Source organism: Stegodyphus dumicola, chromosome 2 (assembly GCF_044657685.1).
Source record: "Stegodyphus dumicola isolate Sdum_Otavi_A_Nest chromosome 2, ASM4465768v1".
In the NCBI taxonomy this organism is placed as follows: Eukaryota; Metazoa; Arthropoda; class Arachnida; order Araneae; family Eresidae; genus Stegodyphus; species Stegodyphus dumicola.
The window spans coordinates 276,541,406-276,563,481 of NC_140769.1; the positions used below are offsets into that span (position 1 = coordinate 276,541,406).

A 22,076-nucleotide genomic window follows, 5' to 3' on the forward strand; every position below is an offset into this window, starting at 1 on the left:
CCACAAACAAACAAACAGACGAGCACAGATTTTAATAATATAGATCAGCGGTTCTCAACCTTTCGACTAACCAAATCATAACCATCTAAACCAAAACTGAAAAACTTTAGTATCACCACTTCATTTCACAATGATTATTTTTCAATTTATCAATAGAAATATATTTTTAAAAATATATTTTTCCACTTGTACAACCTGTTGGCTATATTAAATGTGCTCACATAAAAAATATTAACTTAAAAGTTGGTTACCATTTTAATTATCAAAATCTGAATTATAATATTTTAACTCTAAAATTTATTGTGAAATTTGGGCCCTTTTTAAGAGAGATCAATTTCTTTACGTCTGCTCTTGTTTCACTTAACTTTAACCGTAAATTAGGATCCAATCTTAATTTTGTTCTGTATTTCATTTTCAAGTAAAACGTGGAAGGAAATACTTGTTCACACAAATAGGTTGTGCAAAAACGCAATCAAAATTTAAAAGCTTTATTTGAACCGCCTTAAAATTCTTTTTTTCAGCCAAAAGTTAACAAGTGTGTGATGTATTTTTGAAATCTTCAATTGCAGTTCGATCACAGGAAATTTCCATCAGTTTTCTTTTTCTTCACGAGGTCTTTGAATTTAATAGTTAAAAATACTTTGTTTCTTTGCCCATGACCTATTTTTCTCTTGCGTGCCACCGGTTGAGAATCACTGGTATAGATAGATGCATGAAAAGAAGTAAAAAAAAAAAACCTTCAGTCACTTTTATGTAGCTTAACAGTATTGTGTGGGAATTATACTGCTTTTCAGAACTGAGTATTTTTGTAATTTTTATGAGAAAAATCGGTTAACACGCTAAATTCTCTACCAAAATCAATAACTAACTAATTTCTGAATATATAAAACAAACTATATTCTTACTTGATTCTTTTAGTGAGGCAAGACTGCGAGCACGATGTCCACCCCGACCATTGGGTGTACAAGTACGAATCCAGATGGGGCATAACTCGGAATGTAGATGGGCGACGGGTATCATTCTCATTTTTGCCATCGACCGTTACAAATTTTCGTTTACAACCGTATGAGTGGCATCCTCTGAAATGAAGAAAAGATGTTACCATTTTACATTTACTTTTAAAGAAAAGTATTCAAGCAATAAAGAAAATTCCTGAATAAATACAATTCCTGTTTGCTTGCTTCGCACAATTGATATCCGAGCGTTGTACTACAATCGAAATGTTACAACATTGGTACATACACATATACCAACATACACTGCATTTGGAGCATATTATTACGAATTTTGTACTTAGACAAGTAATTTTAGTAGAAATATAAGTAAAACTATTGTCTTTCTTTTGTAACATAATTCCCCCCCCAAAGAGAGGCTATGCCGGAAAAGCAAGAATACAGGGACAAATGCATTTAATAATGAGTAAATGGGTATCTCGATAATTTGGCGACAAATCGAAAAAAGTCGCCAGATTTGGCGACCATTTAGCGACATTTGGGCCCGGTCCCTATATTACCGCAATATGTATTGAAACTGAATAAATGTAATTGACCGTTATGTTAGCTGCAACCGTAATTCCAGCCTCGTAGTGCTTTCCAGTAATTTCGAGCAGCAGAAAGGGCTAGAAATATCTGGACGGCCGGCTGAAAACTATTTAAGGCCGAAGAGACAGCATCTGCTCTCAGAATGATACGCTCCATAGAGACCTGCAGATCGAAACTGTGGACAAGTTTCTCCACAAAATGAACGACAATTTCTTCAAGAATGCTCTGACTTGTTCACACCTTGGTCAACTTAATGTCTTCAATTATGAAATTCTCGAAATGGACTCAGAAATTAGACCGCTCTCGGCCCATCTCACCCGTGACTCAAACTTCCCTACCTAATTTTTGTACATACTCATGCATATATTATTTCTACCTTATTATATCCTTTATGTATGTTGTATTTCAGTAGTATTTTATTGTAATTATCCCCCTTATCTCCTACCTCTTATGTTACTGTGTAATTTTTTATGTATTGTATGTATTTATGTATGCTTAATTTATCATGATCTTGCCTTTGTCTATGCTAAGAGATGTCTATGCCTCTCAGTTGTCCCTCGCTGCTCCGACTCGTTTGTATCATCCTCAGTCTTTAACGTGACTCCTAGTCACGTTACGTGTGTACGAGCCAGTTTCCCTTAGAAAGTCCTCCACAAAGGCATTCCTCCCCTTAGGCAGATAGCCCTCGAGGCTTTGCCGTAATTAAATAACCTAACCTAACCTAGTCACGTTAAAGACTGAGGACTTTAACTTGACTAAGACTGTGACTTTTAGACTGTGACTCCTAGTCACCCCCTTTTTACACAACTTAAACTTCCACTTAACTACGTCCGGCATTTTCTAACGTCATGTGCCTTCTCAGCACTCAGCATTGTTTGTCCCTGAGCCGGAGACGTCGCGCCTTGCGCGATATTTGGGCGATATCTGTGCGGATGTGGATCTGCTCTCAGTTGCTTAGTTATTATTGTTGCGAGTCGTTAGTTGAACTGAGGTATCCGAGTTAGCTTTCTCTTTAAGATGCTCTTTGCATTGTGTTGTGTTTACGTTCTTAGTAGTTTGATGCATACCTACTGATTGTACTCTGTGATATTGTGAGCTCCCGTACGAGTATTTCTGCGGAAAATTCCAGAACTTTGTAGTGTTTATTTCGATAAAATAAATTTTTATTAAACTATCGTCCGACCTGTCTACATTCAATCCATTACGAACTCGTAAGCACGCAACAATAATGTTATAAGAGCCACAACTTAAAAATATTATAAGACGAATAGAAAAAAATATGTGTGTGACGTGCAGGCACTCAGCTGATCAATGTTTATTAAAGTTTAACAATATTTAATCTTACTCGAAACATTGTGTACGCAGAAGTTTTTGATTAATTTCATGAGTTGATTTATTTTTGTTAAGTTAACAGCTCATTAATGCTCAGAGTTTGCATCGTAATATAAAAAAAAAAAAAAAAAAAAAAAAAAAAAAAAAAAAATCTGAAATGTTTCAGATTTTAAATTACGTCCAAAGGGGCGTTTTTTAACATTTTGTGTGTTACCTTTCTTTATTAAATATCATGTTCCTCGCACTTAAACCATAAGATCCAGTGCAACAGCAATATCGCAAAATAGTTTTAAAACGAGCCTATCTTTAGAATTTCCGATACAGAGACTCACGCGCTGGAGATAAAAATGTTTTTTCTGCACAACGTTGCCATTGCTCGCTTTGAAATCCTTGAGTTTGTTAATCAAAAATTCGTCAAAGTTTTAAAAAATAGGAAATCGATCATAAAACAAATTTCAAATTTCAAATTGGGTCTTCCACATGCTCATATTCGTTGGAGGATTACGTTATTCAAAATTCGATGACTCTATGTACCGTTATTTTATGCCAATGTGAGAAATATACATACATTTACGCAGATTTTCATTATTTAATTTCTTCAAATATAATGCAGGACTCTAACATTTTATGGCGACAGTTTGAAAAGTGAACCGACATTTATGAGTCCGACGCAAAATGCCAAAACGAAACTAATAGTCCTTCGGGATTCAAATCCCTTTGGACTAAAAAGAAATCTGAAAGGTTTCAGATTTTAAATTACGTCCAAAGGGGCGCTTTTTTAACATTTTGTATGTTACCTTTATTTATTAAATATCACGTTCTTTGCACTTAAACCATAAAATTCAGTTCAACAGCAATACCTCAAAATAGTTTCTTTCTGTACAACGTTGCCATGGCTCGCTTTGAAATCCTTGAGTTTGTTAATCAAAAATTCGTTAAAGTTTTACAAAATAGGAAATCGATCATAAAACAAATTTCAAATCTGGGCTTCCACATGCTCATATTCGCAGTAGGATTACGTCATTCAAAATTCGATGGCTCTAGGTACCGTCGTTTTATCACAATGCGAGAAATAAACATGCATTTATGTAGATTTTTTCATTATTTAATTTCTTCAAATATAATGCAGGACTCCAACTTTTGGTGGCAACAGTTCGAAAATTGAAACGGACATTTATAATGAACCAACGCAAAATGCCAAAAGGAAATTAATAGTCCTTCAGGGCAAATTGCACGTTTGGACTAATAATTGGTCCCGCCTTCATTTAATCTTTTTTTAATATGTTAATATAATTTATTAACTATTTAATTTCGTTTAATCCTCCTGTCGCCAATTCTCAAAATGTATATACACACAACTTTAAAGTTGGATTTATTTTCTTCTTTTTTAACTCCTCCATGCTCATTCTCGAGCAGTTTATTTCCGTTCGTACTGCTTAGCGAATTTCAAGTGTTCGCCTACTCAGTTCATTAGAGGTGGTGGTGTATTTAATTATGGCAAAGCACACTAGGGCTATCTGCCTAAGGGGAGGTATGCCTTCGTGGAGGACTTTCTAAGGCAAACTGGCTCGTATGCTCGTTACACATGAGGAAAACCACGAAAACGCCCATGCAGCCAGCCCGTTCGTGGGATTCGAACCTCGAAACGAACTACCAGTGTTCAGCGACTTTACTGTTCGGCCACTGGTGGGCCCTCAGTTCATTAGAGAATGCGGGGTTTGCTAGCGCAATTCTAATTTAGAATTCGGCACCTAATGTCAGTTATTACTTTTAGATGGACTTAAACTGACGATTATCTATTTGTACAATAGCCAAGCATTGCAGAAGGGCGTAGATGGGAATTAAAAAAATACTCAGCTAGAATGGAAATACAAATTTGTTTTCGAGTACTTGTGTTTTTCACTTTTATTTGCAAATATCAGTTACTAAATATTAACAAAATTGTGCTATTACTTCCTTATATAAAGTAAAAGAAGTATAGTAATCGGGGAAAATTTCGGGTATAATATTTTAACGTGAATTTACATTTTGACCATTCCCGAATCCATCCCCCCCTCTTTTTTTTCCCTTGACGTTTATACGTACGGAAAGAACAAGGGATTCTTATTTTTTTTTTTTTTTTTTCAAAACGGATTCTAAAATGAATTTTAAATTAGTTTTTACTTTCTTGTATAAGTAAAGGAAGTATTATAATTTCGAAAAATTCCGGGTATCATATTTCAACGAAAATATCCATTTTGAAAGGTATCGAATGCAATTTAACAATGTTTTTGAGTGACATCTGTATGTAAGTACAAAATAAAGTAATAATAAATAGTAATAAATTGTTTCTCATAGAGAATTTTGAAGCACGTTCTGCTTTCGAAGATATGTGATGGAGAAAAGCGATGCACATTACGCTTTTTTCCCTTTTTAAGATCCAAATCAGCATTAATTACTTTATTTACAATTGACACTGAGCATTTTAATGATTATGCAACTGTCCTTTGAACTCGAAAATTTTCTTTTAACATTAAAGTTCTTACCTTTGCAACACCAAATATTCCGTTTTCTCCTTGGATATGTATGTGATGTATCAGCTTTAGTCGTAGCTTAAATAATCAGACGATAAGTTTAAAAAACAGGATCCATTTATTATTATTCAGGAGAAATAGCAGTTACAAAATTCATATCTCCGGAGTAAATAAAAAAGAATTACTAATAACTTTTTGTATGAAGTTTACTGCATTGTTACATTAAAGAATAAGCTCCGATATTCCTTTTGCGACTCTTTTTATAGCCTCTGGAAAGGCGGAGCTTCCAAGAAATGACGTCAGCCATTCCAGTTCGCTTTAAATATCTCTAGAACATTCTAAAACTGTACGTGTAGAAAAGGCGGGAAAAAGAACTTGACTACGGGGCTGTGGATTTAATTCCACGTACTTTCAAATAAGAGAACGTCGCCATTAAAAATGAAAGTTACAAAATACAGTTAGAAAAGTAAGTGTATTCTTGACTATGGAATTTTATTATTACATGTATTTTGAAAATTTTCTCTACTTGAAGCCAAATCTTGACGTTTTTTCCTTTCTTATTGATAATATTATCTATCGTTGCTTTAGATACCGAAAAATCATGGCTTTCGCAACACTTTTTAGGAACTAAATACGAATAATAGTCTTCAGAAAGAGCAGAAAACAGAGACACCCGTCCATTGCTTCTTTAAAAGCTCCATTTTGAGTGAAAATAAAATTGTCAAATAGCAGACGATAATTTACGCTTTTCAAAAATGTAGTTGCAATTAAAGAAAAAGTTTTCCAAGCCGGCGATTTTTTTACAGCAGAGCGAAATCGTCTGAGAAATAAGCGAAAAACCGCTGTAATTTGAAACTTTTAATAAATCAGCCATCTTATTATTTCCTATCTGTTTTGATATGCTTTTTTTTTTTATTATTATTTTTAAAACTTCATTTGAGGAAAAATATAGAGCTCCTTCGCTTTCTTCCGCTGAGTTCCACCAGCCCTTTTACAAACATAACCTCCCGTATTTTATTTCAAATGTTTCTTTACCAGTCTGAAATTTTACACCGAAGTTCCTTTCGATGTTAAGGCAGGAAAAGCTCGATAATTCGGCACTTTTGGCGCTTTAGCAATCGCGAATTATCGGATATGACGGATTATCGGACTATAATTACGTATTGTCACAAAACGATTTTTTCCCGCATTGTTGAATTCATTGAAGAGTGAACATAACTGCATAAATCAGCTCTGCCAACATAATAGCAGCTATGGATAAATTTATTCATAGTTTAATTATATCTCAGTCGTCAATTTTTTACTTTGGGAAATCACCGTTAGGAACAGCTTGAGTATAGGACTACATTGGCGATTTTTTGGCTTGGCGACCAGAAATGTCGCCAAGCCATGGAAAAGCCGTTAAAATTGAAAACACAAGTTAGAAAGCACGTTTTAACCAGCAAATTTAAAGGTACATAAGTAGGGGCATATTTTAAAATATATTGGCAAGTTAAATTGTAAATTTATTATATTTTATTGCATACTGTAAAAGCAGTTAAAATTGAAAATAGATGTTAGAATGCACATTTTAACAGGAAAAATTTTAAATACAAATTTAGAACATATATTTAAACAGTGAAACTGAAAATAAATAAATAAATGGAGGCATATTTTTAGCAGTCATACTAAAAATACAAATTACAAGCTGTAAAATTGAAAATAGGAGCTCAGAATACATGTTTAAATTAAAAATAACAGAAATTTTGAAAATTTAAAGTTTACAAAATCATGGTAAATTTACAAAGAAATCCTATATTCTGCCCAATGTATGTCTTTTACAATTTCTAGAGATTTGTTGAATACATAAATATTTTGCTCCTTCGAAGAAAATGACACTTTATACACACGGGAATGCAACAGGGTTGCCGAAGTGGAGTATTCTAGAATTTACTGGGTTACCAGAAAAACAACCGTCCAAAAAGTGTGCCAAGCCAAAAATTGCCAATGGGGTCCTATACTCAAGCTGTACCCATCGTTATTAGCCAGTGTAAGAAATATTTTCAAACAAAATTCGAACTTCCAACCACCTGCGTCACCTTTTTTAAAAGCATTCCATAGATGTTCATTATTTCTCAAATGTTATAATTTCAGTATTTTCCGCGAATTCCCTAAATGCATTCACCTCTTCACCAGTTTCACGTCATGGATCTTACCAACTAATTTTTCTTCATCAATTTCCATTTGTTTTGCTAACCTGCAAATTCAACATACTTTTAATTATGACGCCGTTATGTAAATCTTTTACAATTGTTCATTTCCATCATCATCAACGATTTCTCTTTCTGAAGGAGAGATCAATGGATTCTTTCAAAGGACAAATTTCATTTATTTACAATAACGCAGACGCTAATAACTGCATCGTCGATCGCCATAGAATTCGGTCACAATTTTCGCCAAGCTTTGCCGAATTAAACCGAATGAAGTGCCAGTAGTGCCATCTTGCTGCAGGAATATCAGTGAAATATGGAATAAACGAACTTTAAATGTAATAATTGTGGACCTAATTCTTCATCTTCATTTCCTGTTTTCGACTAATATTTCTTCATTTGTCTCATTCGTTCCTTATGAGGCAACTCGAGTTTAATATCACATTTTTTCAGCCATTTCTTTGCTAAATTGTTCTTCACCCACTTCCAAATACTTCCAAAACATCATTCACCTCAGAAATTTACTTTGAATTAAATTATATACAATTTCTATCCAAATGATAATCTCTACCAGATGAATACATCTGGCGCTGATTCTGAATTCTGAATGATTTAATTTTCTTGAGATTTGTTGTAATTTATTAATCTTACGGTATTGTCAGGTAAAACCACAAAATCATCATAAATGAATGATATCTTTGAATGGGATAGAACACTGTCCAGTGTTAACAGCACTCTCCTGTTTCTTTATTATTATTATTAGTCCAAAGGCATAATTTGCCCTGAAGGACTACTATTTTCGTTTCGACATTTTGCATTGGTTCACTATAAATGTCCGATTCACTTTTCAAATTGTTGCCACCGAATATTATCTCCCTGTATTATATTTAAAGAAATTAAATAATGAAGAATCTCCATAAATGTATGTATGTTTCTCGCACTGAGATAAAACAACGCTACCTAGAGCTATCCAAATTAGAATAACGTACGTTTCCACCCAAATATGGGCATCTGGAAGCACAAATTTGGAATTTGTTTTATTATCCATTTCATATTTTGTAAAACTTTAACGAATTTTTTATTAACAAACTCCACGATTCAACGATTTAAAAGAGAGCAATGGCAACACTCTACGAAAAAAAGCACCTAGAGCCATGCAATTTTGAATGACGTAATCCTACTGCGAATATAATCATCTGGAAGTCCAAATTTGAAATTTGGAATTTGTTTTATTATCGCTTTCATATTTTGTGAATATTTAACGAATTTTTGATTAACAAACTAAAGGATTTCAAAGCGAGCCATGGCAACGTTGTGCAGAAAAAAACACTTTTACGCTCATTTTAAAATTATTTTGCGATATATATTGAACTGAATTTCATGGTTTAAGTGCGAAGAACGTGATATTTAATAAATAAAGGTAACACGCAAAACGTTAAAAACACGCCCCTTTGGACGTAATTTAAAATCTGAAACCCTTCAGATTTTTATTTATTATTATTATTATTATTAATTTCAACTAAAGATAATAGCACGAGTGTTCTAGGACTTCAAACTTGCATACAATTGCATTTAATGATGCTCTCGACCGTAAGAAATTCCTTTTGTTCAAATGGTTCTTTTTCTGTTATTGCATTGACATCCAGCATCACAGTTACCCTTCCTTTGTTTTATTGTATTGGAGCATCAGAAGTTCTGAATCTCAATAATTTAGTTGATAAAGGCCAATAAACAACTTTATTTTGCACTAAATTGCTTGATTTGAAGCAGTCGAGTAAGAGGTACAACTGATTGGATGTTTTCACGCAAGACCTTCTTCAATGCAAGTCATAATTAAATCGTTCAGTTATGTAAAGATATAAATATCTTTGCATAACTGAAAATTCAACTTTTCTATTACATTAAGCATTTTAAAAAATATTTCTTAACCTTTGTTTTTGAAACCTATCTTTGTCATTGCTTCATTCCACAGTTAATTTTCCGCTACATTCTTTTCGAACGAATTATCAGTCATTTTAATTATGTTCTTAATTTATTCCATTTGATTTCACTCAGAAATACCAGATTTTAAACATGTCATTTAAAATGAAAGAGAAATATTGAATACATGCACTTAATTGCAAAATAAACGTAAATAGTTAAGACGTTTAAAAAAGAACTCTTTTGTTTCGGAATATTTAATCATAAACGCCACAACAATACGAGGGTTGCTATTTATATTTCTGACTTAATAATGAAAAAACAAATATTCATGATCGAAATTGGTTTTATTATTTTTCAACATATTCTCCGCGAAGATCAATACTTTTTTGTATGCGTTTGAACCAATTTTCGAAGCACTTTTTCCACTCCGATGAAGGTAACCCCAAAACAAGCGTTTTGAATGCACCAACCTCTTTTTTGGGTGTCGCAAATCGCTGACCACGTAATTTATTTTTGATGTGCGGGAGTAAAAAAAGTCATTGGGTGTCAAATCAGGGCTGTAAGGCGGATGACCCATCTATTTGATGTTTTGGCCCGACAAAAATTCCTTTATTTGAGCCGATGTGTGAGAGCTCGAATTGTCATGATGAAGAATGATTCGCCTCTTCTTTTACTTTTTTCGAATTTCTCCATTCACTTCTGGCAAGCAAATAGCCGTGTATCATTCGGGATCGTCCGTGGTGAGTTGTTTCAATATGGCAACACTCTCACCACGTGATCGGTAATGCCGAAGAAATAGGCAACCATTTGCTTCTATGTGTTTCTTCCGCGAACAACTTTTGTTGGATTTGGCTCATCTTGGAAGACGCATATAGTCGACTGCTGTTTTGTTTCTAGCTCATATGCTAAGTCCATCATTCGTCACCTATGCTGATGTTCTACACAGCCTTTGATGCACCCTGAACGCATTTTTCAAGATTTCCTTGCACCCATCGGCACGAGCCTTCTTTCAAGCGTTTGTCAGATTATGTGAGATCCAAGGCGAACAAATACTTTTTACGGCCAAATATTTTTTACGGCGAAATGATCATGTAATATCTTATTGATGCTTTTCATGCTAATGCCCTAATATGCCCCCATCTCACCTTTCTCTCTACAACTATATGTTTGACTTCTCTTCAGGAGTTTACCCTCGTGCTGTATCATGTATTATGTATAATCATATATCACTTATTAGAAGTCTTATGCAATAACATATATGACTTCGTATTTACATTGTATTATGTTAAATGTATCGTAATCTGCTATTTACACAAATGCAACAATTCCTTATTGCCAAGGTATACTACAACTGTTTAAACTGTATCATGTCATATGCACGTCTATTTTTAACTGGCATAATATTTTCAATGTATTTTACCTCAAACATATTAGTCCATACCTTTGTATTCATCATTACTGTAATCTGCTGTAAACTACTGTATTTTTGTGATCCTGTACTGGATTTTTATCATACTGTACCGTATTTTTATCGTATTATAATCTCTCTATAGTTATAGGTTTGACTTCTCAGGAGTTTATCCTCGCGCTGTGTAATGTATAAAGTATAATGATATATCACTTGTTAGAAGTCTTATGCGATAACATATATGACTTCGTATTTACATAGTACTACGTTAAATGTATCGTAACTTGTTATTTACACAAATGCAACAATTTTACTGCCAAGGTATACCACAATTGTTTGTAATCAATCATTCATTTTCAATAATGTACTCACGTATTTGAATTAGTGTTGTCTTAAGGGTTCTCTAGATCATGGTGGACGTGGTGCTATACTAATTAACCGTATGGTAGAGGCATAGTGCCCACGTCCCTCGTTCCTTATCCTTATCCTTATCCTTATGTCACATGACGATCTTACTTTATCAGTTCACGCTCAGCATCTATATATGTTCTGTCACAGCAACTGATTTTGGACGACCTTCGCGGAATTCATCCTGGAACGAACGTCGACCATGATTAAATTCGTTTTATCAGTTTTGGGCAGTGCTGTAAGATCTTGCTTTATTGCAGTGTACAGAATTAAGTTCATCGAAGCACTCTTGTCTTGATAATCCCCGCCGAAAGTTATGAAAAATAATCACATGAAAATGTTCACGAGTCAACTCCGTTTTTTACCCGAAAAGAATTTTTCAGTTTACTCTAAACAACACAAACTACTCCAAAATGGCAAAACGTTTTGACGAAGTTAATGTTAAAAATATCAAACTTTCGATTGGAATCGTCTGCGATCGGCTAGCAACACTTACTGTTGCCAAGGCCAGAAATATAAATAGCGACCTTCGTATAAAATTAGCAAACGATTCAATGAATAACTATAACTAATGCAGAGGAACCTCCCTAACACAACCAGTTATATTTCCTGATGACTAAGGGAAGTTGCTTAAAAGAACACACAATTATAGAGAATACCTACTGCCGTTACAATTACGCTCATAGAAATACTCATAACTTTCAGAAGTGCTCATCTTAAGAACGTGGTGACCCTGTAAAATTTCGCTACAACTTTTCGTGTTTTTGTAAAAAAATTTAATTTTAGATTTTAATTTATTTAGTACCTAAAACATTTAATTCGTAATTAATATCGTAATTATACATTTTGGCACTTTTCTTAATTTCTGATGAACTCGATAGGGTTAAGTATAGAAGCTTTGTCTTAGATAAAAATACTGTAGTCTTCAATGAGATACATTCCGATGACCTCATTGATCACGTGACGACTTATGTACATCTTTTGTAAACAAACAATGCAGATGACCTCAGAGATCACGTGATTTATGTACAGCTAATGCAAACAAGCAAGGTCATTCTTCTTCCTCTTCTCTTGCGGAATGTATCTCATACCGATATTTATTTTTATTTTTCAGAAATACTATTCATATTCATAGATGGACTTCGAGAGAGACATCTATATTGTAGTTATTATTACTGTTGTCGTTTTAATCATTTTTAAGGAGTTCTTACACCTTAAAACCCTTAAGATCTTCGAATATGTGACTGTTGCAAGAACTGGGATAATTTATTTCCAACTTTTTAACAGCTCACTACATAGTATAGCTAGGAACTAGTAACCAGAAAGTTTATGTTGCCACAAATATTTTTATAAATTAATCTGCTTTGTGACAAATTTTTTTATGCTTTGACGTCACATTTTCACCTTGCGTGGCACAGTTTAAAACATTGGTGTACGCCGAAAACGTTGCGGAGAAACAAACGCAAGGCGAAAACGTCGTGGTACAAAACATCGCGGAAGAAAAATAAGCAAAGACAAAACATCGCAGTTCTAAACCATCGTGATACAAAACATTTGAAAACTACTGCGAACCAAAAATCCTAAGAATTTCATGTTAAATTCTTATTTTATTTGGAGCTGAGTTTAATGTATTTTGTCAAAAAAAATCTGTAATGCTTTCATGTATAAAATTTTTAATATTAAAATATTCATCAGATTTTTGGTTCAGTTAGAAGATAGTGCCCATGTAAAGAATTCCATCAAATTTTAAGTTTGTACCATTAGCCATTTTTAAAATATCATGCGCGCAAGTTCGAAACATGACGTGAACGCATAAAAAATTTTGTCAAAAAGCAGGTTAAATTACAAAATTATTTGTGGCAACCCAACCAAACCAAACCAAAGCAGCTATATTATGTAGTTAGCTGTAAAAAGTTAGAAGTAATTGCTTTTAAAATAAATATGTTGCCCCATTTCTTGCAACAGTAACATATTCGGAGGGTTATTTAAGGTGTACAAGCCCCCTTAAGTGAATTATTTTTAGCTTGTTTCAAATTACAGAAGACTGACCAATTTTTTTATGAGCTTTTATCTGAAATATGCCCTCGAATCTCTGATTAAAGTACCTCTCAATATTTATAAAACTACTTCAAAAGTTCTATTGCAAAATTCTTAGAATTTACATTAATTAATCTTAAAATTTGTTTTATAGTCTAGTATATTTTGAAAAGTAATCTTTTAACACAAACTAAATTATTATGTACATTTATCATAAGTTTTATATTACGAAATCTTCCAATTTTTATATGATTTTTCCTTCTAATTTTCTTGTGTATTTTATAAAGGAGTGTTGATAATTATAAAAATTAGGCATAAATTCATGATTAATGGTCAATACAACTCTTCCAGAAGAGGGAAAATATCCTTACCTGAAATTTTTTTGTAGCTTATTTTGACAAACTTCGACTTTCAGACATCTACGTGATCGCATTTGCTTGCAACGACGATTGCATCGAGACCAGCTAGTCCACTCTGTGAATGCTGAACCTCTAACCTCATCGTTAGATTCTTCATTGGTGGAATTCTGGGTCTGGGTAATTAATCATAAGAACACTTATTCTAAAAATTGTTACTATTTAAAATTACATAGGAAATAAGTGCTTGTATTTGCAGAATAATAAATGAATCAGTAAAGAAGTATCTAAAACCCTGTGCATATAATAAATTCTTCGAACAAGATTTGATAAGCTCTTCTTCGCGTGGAAATATTCGAATGGTTTTTCCAAGTTTGATGTGAACAAGAATGAATCAAAAATGCAAATTAATAATATTAGATAAAGACATTGAAGCTATTTTCTATCTTAGTATTTACAATCCTAATTTGCCCCGGCATTTGTAGAACTGGTGGAAAGGAAGTTTCGATCACTAAGAATCTTTAAAATGCAATATTTTTTGAGAATTAGTTATACTAGCGGGCTGCAGCCAAAACAAAATTTAGAAGTTCTATGTACTCCTGAAAAGCAGATGTATAAAAACACTTTAGTATGAATGAAATCAGTTCATTCTTTTCAAGCAACAACCAATATGAAAATAACTTTTTATTGCCAAACCAGGAAACAAAAATCTTTGACACTTTAGGTTAATACGTGTGACGTCATGATTTAATGTAATATAACAATATTTTCTCAATATCAATAAAAGAATTAACGTGAAATTAATATATCTTGCCAATTTTACTAAACGAAAACAAAAAAAATTGCCAACAATGCTGACATTAGTGAAAAATGTTTGACATACAATGACATCACAGGCAATTGCATGATTTCTGAAACGTCAAAATATGATCTTATATTATTATTATAATAATACAGTGTCTCACAAAAGTGATGGGACACTTATGCTTTACAAAAGGAAACTGTAATAAAATAAGTTAAAAAAACATGTAAAATTTTTTTGTGTGTGTGTTTCATACTTAAATTTAGTAACAATTACTACATAACATACATTTTCTCAAAATATTAAAATATTAATTTAGTAAAAATATAGTTATTTAAAACGGAGCAAAAAATGGCTCACATAGTGATGGGACGTACTAGAATAAAAATATTTTTGGGGTTTTCATTTTTACTCAAAAGCAATTAGCAATAATTTATAAAATCGTCTGCAGTATTTCTCTCCAGTTTGTTTTGAAATTTTTGTGTTTTTTAGCTCTGTGCAGCCATGTATGCTAAACGAAAAGAAACTTTGCCTGAAATTTGAAAATTAGTTATTAATTTGCATATTGAACGTAGAAAATCTATTAGAGAAACTGCTGAAACAGTTAACTTAAGTCATTCAACAGTTTTCAATATCATTAAACGATATAAAAAGAATCATATGATTCAGGATAAAAGAAGACCTGACCGACCATCAAAGCTATCCAATGGAATAAAGCAAATTATCGTTCGAAATATTTAAAAAAAATCCAAGAATGAGTGCTCCTAAAGTTGCTGCTGATTTACAAGCATTATATGGAGTAATTGTTAATCCTGAGACTATAAGAAGAGTAATTCGATCTCCTGGATATCACGGTAGAGCAGCCAGGAAAAAATTCTTCGTAAGTGAAAAGAATAGAAAACTCAGACTGGCTTTCGCAAAATCCAACATAAATGAGAATTCTGATTACTGGAATGAAGTTATATTTCCTGATGAGAGTAAATTTAATATATTTGGTTCTGACGGTAGAATCTTGATGTGGAGAAAACCCAAGAAAGAATTTTGCAAACGGTGCCAACAGTAAAACATGGTGGAGGAGGAGTTATGGTATGGGGGTGTATGTCGTCCGCTGGAGTTGGTAATCTTGTTTTTATTGACAGTATAATGGATCAGTACAAGTATATTGACATTTTAAATCAAAATTTGAAATCTTCAGCACGAAAATTGAACCTTCATAACGATTTTAAATTCTACCAGGACAATGACTCCAAGCACACTGCCTTGAACGTTAGACTCTGACTGCTGTATAACTGTCCTGAAATAATAAAAACACCACCACAATCTCCAGACTTAAATCTCATAGAGAATATTTGGCAAAAATTGGAATCAAGAATTCGCAAACACACCATTTTTTCAAAACAACAATTAAAATTGGTGCTTCAAGAAGAATGGGATAAAATCACTCCAGAAATCACAAAAACATTAGTCGAATCCATCCCAAGAAGATTAAATCATGTTTTAAAAGTAAAAGGAAATCTAACCAAATATTAAAACCTTTTAAAAAGTAAAATTTTTGGATAAATATTTGATGGAAAAGTAAGTGTCCCATCACTTATGTGAGCCATTTTTTGCTCCGTCCTAAAAAATTGTATTTTTTTTAGTCCAAAGGGATTTGAATCCCGAAGGACTATTAGTTTCGTTTTGGCATTTTGCGTCGGACTCATAAATGTCGGTTCACTTTTCAAACTGTTGCCACAAAATGTTAGAGTCCTGCATTATATTTGAAGAAATTAAATAATGAAAAATCTGCATAAATGCATGTATATTTCTCGTATTGTGATAAAACAACGGTACATAGAGTCATCGAATTTTGATTAACGTAATCCTCCAACGAATATGAGCATGTGGAAGACCAAATTTGAAATTTGAAATTTGTTTTATGATCGATTTCCTATTTTTTAAAACTTTGACGAATTTTTGATTAACAAACTCAAGGATTTCAAAGCGAGCAATGGCAACGTTGTGCAGAAAAAACATTTTTATCTCCAGCGCGTGAGTCTCTGTATCGGAAATTCTAAAGATAGGCTCGTTTTAAAACTATTTTGCGATATTGCTGTTGCACTGGATTTCATGGTTTAAGTGCGAGGAACATGATATTTAATAAAGAAAGGTAACACACAAAATGTTAAAAAACGCCCCTTTGGACGTAATTTAAAATCTGAAACATTTCAGATTTTTTTTTAATTTTTAAATTAATATTTTAATATTTTGAGAAAATGTATGTTATGTAATAATTGTTACTAAATTTAAGTATGAAACACGCCCACAAAAAATTTTTACATGTTTTTTTAATTTATTTTACTACAGTTTCCTTTTGTAAAGCACAAGTGTCCCATCACTTTTGTGAGACACTGTATGTTTAAAGTGTGATAATGCTATTTTTTTTTTTTTTTTTTTTCATATTTTGTAAAACTTCAAAATTTTTTATTAAAAAACTATACGATTTGAAAGTGAGCAGTGGCAACACTTTTCGAAATAAAGCAGAGTTTAATCTCCAACGCGCGAGACTGTTGCCACTCTGAAAAAAATGAGGACGAAACTTTTCGTTTTCAGAGTTTTTAATTAATATCTCCGCTAGTTAAAGTCATACGAAGATGAGAATGGTCGAAATGGCTTCTTACGAATTTTTGGAATCCGCGGGTACCTCTTTCGAAACTCAACTCTCCACTGTTCCGGAGGAGATGATGCCACCAAACCACACGAGAGGTCTTTCGGCTCGCCTCATATTTAGAGTGCCGTCATTCACAAGCATCCATGCCTTCTCTGGGATTCGAGCTCATGCCTTTTGGGACGGCAGTCAGCGACGTTAACCGCTATACCGGTTGGGCGGTACATTTTAATGGTATAGATTTTCGAAATATCAAAGCTTTATATGCAGAATTGCATAAAAAGAACAAATGGATGTCTGTTCATGAGTTTTAAGTTTTTCCGATTGAAAGCAAAAGTAATATTTTTGTCCGAAAAGTGCTATTTAGTCTCGAAAATGGATTTTGCGTCGAATCATTATAATTGCTTCGTTTCACTTTTGATTCGTGTTGCCATTCGGTAAAACGTAAGATTTTTACCTTTCAGCTTAACTCTGTCTGTTTGAATTAACAAACAAAGCTATTCGAATGCAATAGATAAAATTCTTAAGAATATTCGTTTCTTTTTTCAATTTTTTTCTTAGTTTATGTTATCAATGTTCAGGTTTTCTTAATAGGACGACCGAGAATTTTTTTTTTGTTTTCTTATTATTAATATTTTGCATATGAATTTTATTTATTAAATATCACTTTCTTCGCACATGTGCCACATAAATATCAGTTCAACGGCAAAATCACAAATTATTTAAAAAAAGCATATCTTTACAGTTTCTGGATACACAATTTCGCGAGCTGGAGATAAAAGTGTTTCTTTTTGTACAGTGTAATTGCTACTATACTACGTTTCGAATCGTTGAGTCTGTTAATTAAATATTCAATAAGTTTTACAAAATATGAAATAAATAATTAAAAAAAAGTCTAGTCATTCTATAAAAATATTGAATATTTTTAACAGCATATCTTTAGTTCTGATAAAGAGGAAAAAATAAGTAAGAATTGACTTTAATATGTGAAAAAACTGTATTAACATCGAGTGTCATCCACTACAAGTTTTAAAAAAATGTATTTGAACTTGAGTGGATGAATAAAAAGTATTTTATTAACAATTTGAACAAGATATAGGGAGAGTGTGAGCTAATAGTAGTAATTTAAAAAAAAAAAAAAAAAAAAAAAAAGTATAAAATAATTTTAATGAATCTATTTAGCGTAATTTCTTAAAAAAACTGAACATTTCTAATTAGAAATCTCATAATTTTAATATGTGTTCATTTAAATCAATCACATTAAAAAGTAGAACAAATATTCATCAGAAGTGTGTTTATTGCTTTTAAATCTCGTAATCTATTACTCAGTAACCTTCCAGATTAAATATGAAAGAATCCTTGGCTTTACTGAATGGTAACATGCCGGCACATGGAAGATAAAGGTAATTTACTGCTTTCGTAGAACCGAGTGTGTTAATTAAAACTGAAAGATCTTATATTTTCGAAATGGCACCAATCTAATTCGGAATAATTCAATTGAGATAAAAATGTTTCAATCCGAACAGTGTTGCCACTGCTCGCTTTGAAATCGTTGAGTTTGGTAACCACAAATTAATTAAAGTTTTATAAAACCTGAAATGTAAAATTCGAAATTTAAAATTCAGACTTCCAGATACACCTATTTTTCTGGAGAATTATGTTATTCAAAATTTGATAGCTCTAGGTACCGTCGTTTTTTCACAGTTCGATAAACATACATACATACTTGCTGATTCTTATTTAATTTCCTTAAAAATAATACAGAATGATAATAATTGGTGGCAACAATTTCAAAAGTAAAATGCCGTTTATAGTGAACCGAAGCTAAATCCCATTTCAAGAGTAATAGCCCCTTTTCGGTTGAAAAGAACTTTCATTCCTCTATCCATTATTTCGAAAAGTCATTTCCAGAGACATATTGGAACTTACTCTATATATATATTTCTAGAGACAGATTTGACAGAGATTAATTGAGCATTCAAACTTGACCAACGTGTAACAATTATTGAAATATAGTCAACAACTTTTCCGGTATCTACGTATTCCATGTGTGGTGTGTTATTTAATGTAGATTTTATTTTAAATTAACTAGTCAAGAGTGAAATTTCACAAAATCATGTTTGATTTTTCATCGAATTAGAATTTGCTTCTGTAGTATCTTGGAAAAAAAGGAAAAAAAAAAAAAGAGAGAGAGAGAGAGAGAAGAAGGGGGGAATGTGAGAGCCTTTTTAGATTTTATATTACGTCTAATGGGAAGGGTTTTTTTTTTTTTTTTTTAATTTTTTCCCAACTTTTATTAAATATCATTTCTTCGCACTTAAACCATAAAATTCAAATCAACAGCAATGCCTCAAAATAATTTTAAAAGAGATTATCTTTAGAATTTCGGATACACAGTCTCGCGCGCTGGAGAAATTATTATTATTTTCCCGTAGAGTGTTGCTATTACTCGCTTTGAAATCATTGAGTTTGTTAATGAAAAATTCGGCAAAGTTCTACAAAATACGAAATAGATAATAAAACGAATTCCAAATTTGTATTACCAGATGCTTATATTCGAGTGGAGGACTACGTTATTCAAAATTAGATGTCTCTAGGCATCGCTGTTTTTTCACAGTGCGAGAAACATACATACATTCATGCAGATTCTTCACCGTTTAATTTCTTTAAATATAATGCAGGGCTCTAATATCTGGTGGCAACAATTTGAAAAGTGAACCAACGCACAATGTCAGAACGAAATTAATAGCCCTTCTGGGCTAAAAAGAGAGGATCCTATGCAAATGAAATTAAAGATAAGAACTTTCACTTCTTTAATACATTTAATTATTATTTTTTAGAAGTAAATACGCATTTAAAAATAAATCAACTTGGTAGTATTGTTAAAATAAATATAAGTCAGAATATTTATTATACATTTCTATTTTTATTACTTCCTTGTACGAAGTAAAGGAAGTATTGTAATAACGAAAAATTCGGTGTACCATATTTCAAGTTAGTATTTACGACTTCTGTGTCTTTTTTGCCAAGTGAGACAAAAAGTAAACTTTAAGTTTTGTGCACCGAAATATATGCCTTCTAGCCCGCAGGCCGAATTGCTTGTTTTTGCGTAGAAACACTAATTTTATTAGTAAAAATTGTTTTAACTGTATTTTTGTGTTATATTTTCAATTTTTAATAAAGATATTTTGAAGTTTGATGTATTTTTGCCTTGTTGCGAAGTGAAAACTGAATTAATTGAATGAGAAATATATCTCTGATGAAATTCGAAGAAATAAGTTTAAATGAAATGCAGGAAAAAATGCGTATAATTTAATCTTCTGTACAAGGAAGTTATGTAGTGTACACATTAGATATTTTCTTGCAATCGCGAAAAATCTCGGGTTTAAGATTTCAACCGAAATATCCATTGTGACCGTTCCCGAATCCATTTTCAGCAATTTTTTGCGTGACGTCTGTACGTGCGGGCAAACTAAGGGACTCTTTACTCCAAAACAGATTGTAAAATGAATTAATGGATTTAAAATGGATTTTTTCATGACGTCTGTTATACGTACGTACATACGTATATACACAACACTCTTATCCGGTTTAAAAGTTAAAAGCCTACACTTTAATTAGACCTTCTAGTTATAGAATTATTTTAAATGACGTAATATTTTTTAATGTTTATGTTTCGACGATTTAAAATTTTAAAAAATATTAATTTTTTGACAAATAACGAAATTTAACTTTTAATGCGGTCTCTCGGTGTCTGTACGTATATTTGGGAAAATTTTATACTCATTATCAAAAAATTAAACGTTTGACTCCCGTACGTCAAAAATCGACGAATATTTTCAAAATTTACAATTTTTGATGTCATTTTCAACTTGCCTTCAGGGATCGGTTAATTAAGTTAGAATAATCCGAGGCAATAAGTTTAAATGAAATGCAGCAAAAAATATGTATAAATAATTTAAAAGGTCGTTTAAGGAAGTCATTTGGTGTCCACATCAGGTTCCCTTAACCCCACCCCCTCTACACACACACACACATGTACTATTTAATCACTATTTTGAAACCTACTTACTTCGAAAAAAGTTATTCGAAACGTTTTTATAAATAAATAAGAATAACAAATAAATTACATTACGCCCAAGGGGGCGTTTTTTTTTTTTTTTTTTTTTTTTTTTTTTTTTTTTGACTTTTTGTGTGTTGCCTTTATTGATTAAATATAATATTCTTCGGGCTTAAACCATAAAATTCAGTTCAACGGCAATATCGCCAAATAATTTTAAAATGAGCCCTCTTTAGAATTTCCGATACAGAATCTCGAGTGCTTGGAATAAAATTGTTGTTTTTTTTTCCCGTAGTGTTGCCATTACTCTCGCTTTTGAAATCGTTGAGTGTGTTAATCAAAAATTCGTTGAAGAGTTACAAAATATGAAATCGATAATAAAACAAATTCCAAATATCAAATTTGGTCTTCCGAATGCCCACATTCGCAGGAGGATTACGTCATTCAAATTTTGATGGCTCTAAGCAACCGCTGTTTTTCCCAAATGCGAGAAACATACATACATTTATGCAGATTTATTTAAGTTGTGTAAATATAATACAGAGCGATAATATTTGGTGGTAACAATTTGAAAAGTGAAACGGACATTTCATTTTGGCAAAATGCCAAAATGAAATTAATATCCCTTCCAGGCGAACGACCTTTGGGCTAAAAATTCCATTTCAACATATGTTATTCGAAGCTGGATACGCCTCAAAATATTACTACACTTCAGACATTCAATTTTCAGATCCTGTACTTCTGAAATAAAACATTTTTTAAATATAGTGATGACTCTAGCACAATACTGAAGAGAAAATGCAGATTCCCTTTTACTTCTGTTTGTTTATAAATCTTGAATACCTGAGTTATTAACAGAA

General features: G+C 32.3%; 1 protein-coding gene across 1 annotated transcript in view; it reads right to left on the reverse strand.

Moving 5' to 3' along the window:
• The window catches only part of LOC118192471 (chymotrypsinogen B-like), a 68,724-nt gene that overhangs the window by 37,702 nt on the left and 8,946 nt on the right, over window positions 1–22,076 (reverse strand). The window contains exon 2 of the mRNA XM_085810285.1: window positions 906–1,079. Coding sequence (XP_085666411.1) covers window positions 906–1,079 — 174 coding nt within the window. The remainder of the gene's footprint in view (window positions 1–905; window positions 1,080–22,076) is intronic.